Here is an 11,853-nt window from a genome sequence, read left to right as displayed (position 1 = left end):
GAAACACTTTTCGACTTCCAGTGTACACCAATGTCGACCAGGAAAAGGTAGAAACTGTGTATAGCTTAGTTAATTTATTAGACAAATGGGCTGAAATTAACAAGTTTTCAGTTGATCGATAGAAATTCGACGCGGCGCGCCTAGCTGTATATTTATATGATTTACGTTAGCGTATATATAGGTAGCAGCGTATTATTACACCTTCATCACAACATTATATTATATTTTATAAGTTCATGGTATAAATACAGGAATGCAATGTCGATCGTGCAAAAGAGTATCAATTCTCCTATTTTTATAATAATCAGCCGTTATTAGTAGTCCACGGGTTAAAATCATAGATGTTATACTAGTTTAAGTCTGTCCTTTTTATAAGGTTTATGATTAAAATTATGAATTTATTTTTTTACTATCTGACAGTATTTACATTATATGTTCCTAAGCAGAGTATTTTCCGGAGTATTTCGATCTATAAAAGTAAAATTTCAGACAATTAGTTTGTCTGATAATATCTTATAAGTTATAACTATTAGCTAACAAGTTTTAAAAGTTTTTATCGGTGTCCATGTATCATTTCCAATATGCACATCAAATCATTAAATACCTACCTATGATTTATAAACTATAATGGCCCAAAATTCGACTTTCACAGATCAAGTAGAACAAATATTCTGCTTTAGTAATGAGGAATTTAAAATACATGTTGTCTTTGGCAAAAAATGTGTAAAAATGATAGTGATAAAAAAATTGTAAAATGTTTTCAAAAACGTAAGTAGTTTTTAAATAATTATGGGAGTCTTACATCAACACAGAATGCCTATATTATAAAAAGTCATTTTCCAAAAACGGTTATAACTATTATAAACTTTTATGAATAAATTATTCGTATTATATAGGTTACATAGAACATAGGTACCTATAGCACCGATATTATTATAATATATGATTGAAAATTAAGCGAAACTGTAAATAACAGTATCGGTTTTCATAATATTTATTTTGTTTTTAACACCACTCATTTATGTTAAAAATGATTTACTTCATGTTAATACCAGGTGAATGTAACAGTCAACATAATATCCAATAAACGATTAAAATTAATATAATTTAATAATCACAATTATAACTTTTCATATTTATGAGTACAAATTGCTTGAAATTAAATATCATCTACATTACACAAGAGTTAACAAATACTATGAGCAAATCTATATTATGTGTAGGTACACCATTTTGTATTGTTTTATCAATATATAATAACATTACGAATATCATTATTAATATTAGATATTTATCGGCCTTTAAAATCTGTTGGCCTATAAAAATCGCACATTACGATTTGTCATAGAAATTACAAACTAAAACATCAACTGTAAAAATAAAACAAACAAATTTTTGTATAAAATAAAAACAAAAACAAAAAAAACTTGACGAAATACATTATGTAATCTATTGGTATAAACAATTTTAAGAATATTAGCATGTTATGACATTTTCATTAGAAAAAAAAAACATCGAGAAAAAGTCATAAGACTATACGAAACCATTAGCAATAAATAACAAAATGTGTGTTTAAAACTGTTTATTTATCTTTCAATTTAAGATTCTTATATACTCTTATTTATTTATTTTTTTTTGGTTTGAAAAGAAATCGTCGAAGAAGTAGGTATGATGAGTTATTCAAATCACGGTCGAACAATCAGTTTTTGTTAAAAATCTAAGAAAGAGACTAGTCACAGTTTTGTGAAATTTTAAACCTATAGCAATAGAAACGGCATTAGAATAATACAAAAAACAATGATTAAAATTTTTAAATAATAGAAAAGAAAATTACTCAATTTTTCAATTCGCAATAAATCTTAATTTTATTAATATTTTTGATTGTCTGCTAAATGATGGCAGAGAAAGATGAACTCGGGCGTACAAACAAAAACAAAAATTTAAAATTTAAATGGTATAATCCGAATAGTCGATAACGAATATGAAATTATTGTATTTTACTTAACGATAATATAACATATATATATAAACACATGTATAATATATAATATAAATTATAATAAAAAGAATTTTATTTTATTTCATATTAATTATGTAATATATGTTTAATTTCAATCATTAATTTTTGCTTAACAATTAAAAAAAAACAGCGCCTAGATGAGCAGGACCATAATTTTAACTTAACGATAATAATATGGTTTTAGGGCATACAGTATACACTATTAAATCATTGAATCAAACTAAAGTCTAATTAGGGACTTTTTTGTATTATTTTTCCTATGTATGTTTTTTTTTTTTTTGTAATTTTTTGTAATAATAATTTTAGATGATTAAAGACTGGGAAAATAATACAACATGGCGTTATGCTGTATCTAAACATAAATAATAAGAACAACAATTGGTAAAATAAAATAATTGAAAATCAATCAAAATAAAATATTGAGATAAAAGATAAGATCTGACGAATAAAATTAGGTACATAAATGAAGACGTGTTAATTTTATTTTACCTAAATATTCGATTAATTTATTTACTAATCTTACTATTTGCTATTAATTGAACTAATGATGAAAAAGTAATAATAATAATAAAAATAAAACTGACAAAAGTAACTATATATAAAATAACGTTTTAGAACAATTTGATATAATAATGTCGTTATAGTGAAATGTCTTTACAATACGATGTATAATAATATGGATTACTGAGTTTTTTACATATATTTTCAAGCATAATATAAGGCTGTCAAATTCATGTTACACATAGTAAATTTAAGTCTCTTATAGTTGTTTTATATTCAATTATTACGTCTTAAAACATAACAAAATGTTTAAAACCTATACATTAATATTTTATTATTTCTAAGGGCTACAGTAATATAAAATCAATTATAATTATGTTAACAAGATTCAATAACAACGTACAAATAACAAAGTAGGTATTTACATGTTTTTTATTTTTTTTTTTTTAATATAAAACTTTTTTTATAATCATTTTTACATTTAATTTTAAAATGATTTCCATTTTTATAAAATAGTTTTGTTTATATTATGTAAACAATGTATAGCTCTAAACAAACGTTAGTTTATGTATTTTTATTTTACAATAATTTTTATTTTATTTATTAAAGCAATTAATTGAGCTGAATTTTTTATTTAACACTTTGTTTGTTAACGATCAATCATGAAACATCATCGAAGAAATTTATTAATTCCAAATCACTATTTTATGATATCTCTACTAAATTGTATATGTGGTATATAATAATTTATATATTTATATATTATATCAAATGAAATTTAAGTAATTTGTAACCTATATATTTTCCAATTATTTGTTTGTTTTATGACATTTATTTGAACCGGAAGACGACTCAAGATTTTGTCATTTAATGTATTAGACATTTTTAATACCTAGTATTTATAATAATAATAATAATAATAATAATAATAATAATAATGATATTGATAATATTTTTAATAATTATTAGTATTACAATTGTAATATCTACCGTTGGGCGTTACGATGATATAATTTTAAGATTGTCACAGCAAAACGTGCACGTAAAATAAAACAGTTAAGTACTCTAATACATGTCTAACAAATCCATAAACAATGTATGTAATGTGATAGTATAATAATCTGTTTATTTAGTTACGTATTAGATATTTAGGTGTGTCTGAATAAAATATATTTATTTCTTACTTCACAGATGATTAATATAAAAAGCAAATTATTTTAGCTAAGCTAATAATATAATCATATTAAGTCTATAAATATATCAATTTGAGCAAGAGGACACAAAAATTGGATGTCATGACAAATAACTTTATAATATTATATAGTAATTTTAGTAATTATTATAGAAATAGATAATGGAATAAATTAAGTGATTGACACATGTATTCCAGTAAAATATTAATGATCTAATAATTATACTAATATTAATTATAGCTACTATTTACGTTTAATCAGCACATTATTTTAAGATAAATATTAAATACCAAAGTTGAAATAAAACATAGTTTGACATTTGGATCGTTTTTCGGGACGGAAAATCCATTTCCTATTTTTGAAAAATGTTTGTTAGTATAGACATTTAAATTCGTCGAAAACGCTAAAATAATATGATTTTTCATTATCTCAGACTTATAATTTATTGCAATATTTCTATATCAATGAAATACTTTCCCAATGAAAAACTATTGTAATAAAAATTATTAGTAATTTTTATGATTGATCACATGGTTCCTAAGCAATTTACAACGTCATAAATATTTAAAATAATTTTTAATTATTGAAACCAAAAATCGATAGAGTATAATATATCGGTAGAGTGTATACTTTGTAGGTAAAACATCTAAAGATAAATGGCAGTCTAAAATCAAGTCACTCGGAGACTTATGGTACATGAATTATGTTTTATTTTCAGAGCAGTTGCGAAACCTGTGAATTTCGAAACAAACGTATTTGTGCTGTTTGGGAAGATAAATTAACGTTAAATAAATTATATTGTAAATAATATACTATCGACGGTTTGAGACAAATTTTGTTTACATTGGTCTGAAAAACGAAATTGTATTTCAAACCATTCGTAGTTAAATTAATAATATTAAGGAACCCAACATCAGTAATTAAAAAGATTATCAATATTATGCAATAGAAGTTAGGTAATTTGAAATAAGTGCATTTATGTGAAAATACAATATCACTACTATAGTAAGCTAAATAAAAACTTTAGTTTAAACTATTTATTTGGTTAATTAGCAATAGACACTTTTATAATATCGTATCTCGATGTCCAGTTATGTAATATAACAATAATTATCGGTTTTTAAAACTTAATAGCGTCATGACATGTTGTGAGTTTTACGACGCTGTGACAATGCAAAAATTTATCGATTCTAGAATGTTTATAATATTATTATGGGACTTCCGATATCGAATAGGTATAAATATTTTTTTTTCGATGAGAGCCCTTATTCCATAAACAATACGAAAAATATGAATAAACGAATAAATATTATATTCGTATGGCAGTATGTCTACTTAAAATTCAACTATTACTCTTCCCGCGGTGTTATGAAAATACGCAAAAAATTAACAAATATGTTTTAAAAATATGACAATATCGTACACTAAATACGTAGGTATACAGGGGACCAACTTTGTAGTAAATTCAATGATAGTTTGTTAAATTATAATATAAATATGTCTATTTTAGTTTCTCATATAAAATATTATTTGCTTGGATATATTATTGATGTAAATAACAATATTTTTGACGTGTCTTGTTCAATATTCCATGGAACAGGTTTAAACGTCAATAATATGCGTTTATTAATTCGTTTCTAGGAGCAGGGCTAGAGTAATATACATATATACATATATATATTATTATTACATATAGTAAACATATATATATATATACTTTAGTTAATCATCGTTAGAAAAGAAGTAGTTTTAAGAAAAAAAAAATTATAATAATTATAATAACTTTAGATATTAGGAAGAGTATTTAATAATATTATAGTTATCTGCGTATAATATATTATAAATATTTAGAACGGTACCACACCGATTCCTACATGTCACTTTTCCGCGTGTTATGCAGATGTGACTACCATAATGTGGTCGTCATATAATATATTATGGCTGCTTCGTCGCAACCATTTTATATTGTAATATATAACAAAATCTATATATATATTATAGAAGCCGGACCGGAGTCGATGATGTCGGTGGTGCGATCACGTGACGATGACATGCGGCGCGGACATGAGTACTGCTATGGTAGCGGCCACAGTGAAGAAGGTGAATATGTACAGGCACATGCGGTCGACCACCATGGCCGCGAACTTCCAATCGTTGGTGATCTCCTCGTCCTCCTCGTCTTTGCGTAGTTTGTCGGTGATAACCCGGAGCTCCTTGAGGATGAGCGACAGCTCACGGTGTGGCCCCAGACACGAGGCCGCGGCCACCGCCGACGCCGATCCGCCGCCGCCGGTCAACATCGTGTGCTGTTGCTGTTCGACCATCACGTGCTCGGGCATCGGAGCTACTTGGCTTCGGGTGCCCGGGTAGCTCCGGGTGGACGAGCGCAGGTCGTCGTCCAGGTCGAGCACGTTGGCTAGCAGGCTCCTGGACGACTTGGCTCGGAATTCCAGGTCGGGCAGGTGGTGGATGGACGACGCCGCCGACTTGTTCTTGGAATCCGACGACTTGTTCCCCCCGTTGGTGGGTTGCTCGTCACGGGCAGGTCGGCTCATGCACAACAAGCACGGCATCCACACCAGGAACATGAGTTTCACCTGTTTAGACACAAGCGCGTATTGTTATAGTTGGTACTTTTGTTGTCAGAGTTGTGTCATTGCCCCAGGGTCGAATTCAAAATGGGGCCATGGCAAAGTTTGAGTAGAGCTACACCAAAATTTTTAGTTTTTCAAAAATTTTCGATATCGACATAAATGATTTTTCTCTTATAAATATCGATTAATCAATTTTTGATAATTCAATACAAGTTTTCTCACAAGTTTCCCAACAAAAACTAGAAACAAAAACAAAATTTAGCGTAAAACTTGCGTGTCGGAACTTGTAATTTCGACGAGATTTTAATAAAAAAAATTCACTTATCAAAACATTTAGTGCGCTACCGCGAAACGTAGTGACTCATTTCTTGGAATCTCCACGGGGCACGGGTCTCTTTCACCTTGCAAGGTTTAGGAGAATCAGCAGCTATATAGTACTTACTACTAATTATAGAAGTTAATTTTAAAATGTTCGTAGACCGAGCTCTGTTTTTATGTATTCCATGGTATCGCATAACCACTGCAGATTGAATCACTGTACTTAATCATATTGCATAACAAAGTCCAAATAATTATATGGCCGAGGTAACACGATAACTTCAATACAATTAAATTCCACGAACATTTTTATATAGGGAATCGGTTGCTCAATCTATGGATTTTGGTGGTGTTTCATCAAAAGTCCTGGGAGAGGGTGAGATATTTCTTATCTGAATTTATTATATATAATAAAGAATACGAAACCATTACGTGAAATCGATAGAGTCATAGAGTCTACTTGAACAATTTTCTAGGCTCTAGAAATTGATTACTACTAAACAAGAAATATATATAACGACAGTATTACGGGCGGTGGTAAATCATTTCGAAGTGATGTAGCTTGTCTTGACGAAAAAATACAATTATATATATATATTTAAATTATCACCCTATTACCCCGTATAACCTACCATAAATCTTGAGTAAACGACTAAACAAAAAGTACTCTCTTTGTATTGCTGCTCTCCATACAACTACTGCTTGTCTAGTATAAGGTCATAAGGTTAATATTTTATTTTTTATGGTCTATGGTTAAAATAAATCTATTATTTTTGATGATATAAATAGTTAACACAATTATTAAGTTTCAATAAGTGGCATTTTTTTTTTTATAAATGATTTAAATGTGATTTATGCGTCACACAATTCGAAATGGGTTTAAAGAATAAACCCAACTCAAGATTCTGAGTAGAGCGGTTAATGCATAAGTTTGCGAAGATGTGTGATTTTTTTAAATTCCATGTGAGAATAATTTTTACCAAAATTTACAAAATAACCAAGATAAACATAGACAGCAAAACAATTTACCTACGAAAAAATCATATGAGATATTTTGTTCTTATTTAAAAACAATTTAACATAAGCTTGAGTACTCATGATTTTCAACAAACATATTATATAAAATATGTATTTTAAAAACATTGTAAGGTGTTCAGTATATTATATTGCTTATTTTTGAGTTTTTTTATAGTCTATAGACATTTAAAACGATCTACTTCTTTTCAGATTATTTAACTTAAGGATGAAAATTTTTTTGTTAGTTTGATTGGAATTCATTACAAAGATTTATTACACATTCTTCTTACATTAATTGAAAGTATAAATAATTATAAGTATAGGTTCAATAGTTTATAAGTGTTTACATTTATAATTTTGAAAAAAATTGTCAGAACCATGACAGTTTTGGAACTATTTTTTGTAATACTTTTATTAAAATTTAAATATATATACCTAAAGTTCAATCAAAGGTTTGCAAATTGAATAGAAGATTTTTCAAAAGTTTTTCTTGTAAGAATCAAAAACTAAGTTTAGTATAAAGTCACATTTATTTGTTTTGAACGTTATAAATTAAAATATTGATGAATTCTGACAAAATTATGAAATTATTTAGTAACACTTATATATGCTGACAGATTTTTAAGTTTCTGGTCTTAATCGTTTTTAAAAATATTCAATAAATTATTGTTATCATTAAATTTAACACAACCACTATACTGGCCCAATAAATTAAGAGGTAAACTCAACACTTAATATATATTAGAACGACTTTGGTGATTTATTTTTTAAATAAAATTAATATAAATGTACACGTTTGAGTATTTATGATCTTTTTTTTTTTTTTGAAGGGCGTTTGTTATCATTTTTTTTTTTTTTGAATAGGTTTAGATCATATTTTTATTGACTTCCACATGGTTATAGTTTGATCAATTCATATAAAAGTAATGTAAAAGCATGTAAAAATATTAAAATAAAATTTAAATTTTGGATTTAAATATGTTAAAAATGCTTTGGTTCATTTATTTATATTCATTGTACTTCATATTATTTTTTTAGTAAACTGCATTTCAACCAGCGATGGTGATAATATTATAATAATTTAAAATAAAAAACGTGGAACGATAAGTGTAGCGGCGCGTTGGATAGGCAATTTTGCTACACACATGCGTCGAAAATATTATATAACAATATTATTTATGATTATTATTAAATTATTATTTTAAAGTTTGAAATTTAATGTAATTGGTGTATTATTTTAATATTATTATAAATACAATTTTTCTAAAAAAAGTATTTTTTTTTCCAAAACCCTCTTCTTATATATTATGTTATACAAATCTAGACAAAGGTTTAAAACAGAAATTATTAATTTAATAATATCATTAATTTATTATTAAGTTAAAATAATTATTTAATACCTAATATATTTCGTATTATAATAAGAACTAAATTATGATTACTTTGTTCTTGTGCTCTGTTTTTTTGTAGTCTCAGTGTATATTTATTCATTATCTTTTATCTCAATATTATACCATAATTTATTGTAATAATAATTGAATTACCCATTTGGACATGACGTGAGTGTCCGCATTACGGTGATGATAATTCAGAATCATGATTGTGGACACGACTGACGATGCAACCATAAACATGATACAGTTGAAATAAGTACCTAAAGGCCGCAAGAACACAATAAAATATACATTAATAAACACGAATTGGTATTTTTTTTCATTTTTTTTTTCAAAGCATCGTGCATTCATGTTTTCTAAGTGCAATAAAAGTAATCTAATTTGTGACTTCGAATATTAACCAAGGATAAATTATTAATGCATAAGATTTTTGTAAGAAATAATATAATACTTTTAACTATCTTCATTATATTATTGAACTTACATTTGAAAAAAAAAATATAATTCCAAGTCACTGTAGAAATCATAAGTTGATTCTCATAAAAAAAAATATCATCTATTTTGAGATGTAATGATTGAGAAAGTAAAAAGTGTTCAAAACAAACTACATAGATAGTAAATTGTAAAATAAAATCAGACATAAACAAGACAGGTTTGTATATTTAAGACAGACAGATGTAAAGTAATGTACTACTCATGCAAGTAATACAATAATTATCGTAACATTCGTAACTATTTTTATATTTTAAATTTAACATTTGATAAACTATCAAGTCTTGTTTAAATCATCATCATTATATAATGAACACTTTAGACCACGGATGATTATAGAATGAAGTTGTATTATTTTCGTTGACGATTTATCATCTAGCGAAGTAGGTACTTTTCTTTTGATTTTAGTTGATGTATCAAACAAAAGTATCTATACAAATAATTCCTTTCATTGTATGTTGTATTTGTATATATAGTATAAACAAAATTAAAATAATATAAACGTGTCCACATGCATTGGCGCGTTTTTAGCGCTTTTATGTATACGGTACGAGTATACATAATAATAATAATAATAATACAAATAATAATAATTATAACCATGATAGACACTTATAGATTACACTTTTATTTAATACTGTCACACGTATAATATTTTCTTAAAATGTTATTTCTGACGATTGACATAGTAGAAATATTCATTAAAATTATATATTGAGTACAGATTTCTGCGTGATGTCGGTGAAAAAAATGATTTATCGCTATAAACAAAATGTCAGTTTATAAAAACTGAATATAGCAAAAAAAAAAAAATTGTATGAACTGCATGTTGGTAATACACAAATAAAATAATATAACTATGTAGGTTGCGGGTAAGTCAAAAAAAAAAAAAAAAAAATATATAATCATATGATTTGTAGGCATTTTTACCTTTTACCCTGTAAATCACTAAATAAGTTTTTGTAATTAATATAAATAGTTACGCATATTTGGGCTTAGTAATTACAGTTGTTAGTTGTTACTTTACTGGATGAAGTATATGAAGTCACTGGTCAGAATACGAACTATTTTGTTTGTTTGACGTATTTAACATGTTAATATCTAAACAACTACTGTTACTTTATACCTTTTTGTAGTAAAAATAAATTTAACATCTTGGGATTTTAAATTAAATCCAAATATTCAAACAATAATTAAAATGACCATTTGCCTATAATGCCATCTTACATAATTAAATATGTGAGTTAAACCTAACCTCAACTTTTACCACCGACATAAATATTTAATACAATTTGAGCTTCGATAGTATTAATAGTGTAAAATATATTCTATTAAATATTTTATAAAAATAAAAACCAAAATAATAATAACATAAAATACCAAACTAATTATTTGTACGTAATTTTTAAAATATTAGTAGTTTACATAAAAACTTCGCTAGATGTTAAAAATAGATGTACCTATCCTCGACAGACGTATGTACATTCCTTATTCCTTAGAAACAATTACATCTGAGTTCATCATCTATGGTCTTAAGATAATCATAATTTAAATGACTTATACAAATCGGAGTTAAAATAACTTGTTATTGAATCGATTCTGTTTTTCATTAAAAAAAAAAAATATATATATATATATATATAAATATATTTAGCTGTAAATTAATTATATTTATTAACTTTGTACATTTATTTTCAACGGTGGGTAAAATAGAGTTTTTAACGGTTTTTAGTCTTATTTTTTTGTTCACCCTTGACGTGAAATGCATTTATAATATTATATATATATATATTTATTTTTAACCCGATTTGCACGAAGTCATGTGTAAATTAGCTAAATAACTTTTAAGAAACTACCGGCTTTGTTACTTGGAGGCAGAGGGGCCCACAAATATATTATTATAGTAATATATATGATTGATTAAACATTTTGTTTTTAAATTAATATTTAACCATTTTTTTTTAATTTGTGAAATAAACAAATATTGTTTAATTTACAATACGAATTGGTTAATATTTATCTTTGACGCGACAACATCGGTTTAATCAGTTTTATTGTTTTCACACAACATTGAGAGAAAATAATTGAGTAAAAAATAAAAAAATAAAATCAATAAATAAACTATAAAATGAGGAGGAAAAGGAAGGAAATGATGAAATAATCATGTGATAAACATTTTTAACGCAAAATGATAAAAAAGTTAAATGAAAATGAAAATAATAATATCAACATTTCGTAATAAATAAAAATGTATGTTTTACTTAACATTTATAATATAATACATTATATTATATAAAACAAATGAATAAATAATATTTATACTG

General features: G+C 26.0%; 1 protein-coding gene across 5 annotated transcripts in view; it reads right to left on the bottom strand.

Moving 5' to 3' along the window:
* Positions 1-1,084: 1,084 nt before the first annotated feature.
* LOC107163598 (neuronal acetylcholine receptor subunit alpha-7-like) overlaps positions 1,085-11,853 on the bottom strand; it is a 77,794-nt gene continuing 67,025 nt past the window's right edge. For all 5 annotated transcript variants that reach the window (XM_089223946.1, XM_089223945.1, XM_089223949.1 and 2 more), the window contains 2 exons: positions 9,188-9,297; positions 1,085-6,311 (listed from right to left, as the gene is read on the bottom strand). In XM_089223946.1, coding sequence (XP_089080072.1) covers positions 5,751-6,311; positions 9,188-9,297 — 671 coding nt within the window. In that variant the 3' untranslated portion in view covers positions 1,085-5,750. The remainder of the gene's footprint in view (positions 6,312-9,187; positions 9,298-11,853) is intronic.

Source organism: Diuraphis noxia, unplaced genomic scaffold (genome assembly GCF_037042655.1).
Source record: "Diuraphis noxia isolate RWA-SAM2 unplaced genomic scaffold, SU_Dnox_SAM2 contig0003, whole genome shotgun sequence".
Classification (NCBI taxonomy): Eukaryota; Metazoa; Arthropoda; class Insecta; order Hemiptera; family Aphididae; genus Diuraphis; species Diuraphis noxia.
Note: the sequence above shows the minus strand (reverse complement) of the source record. Positions and strands in the feature narration are given on the sequence as shown.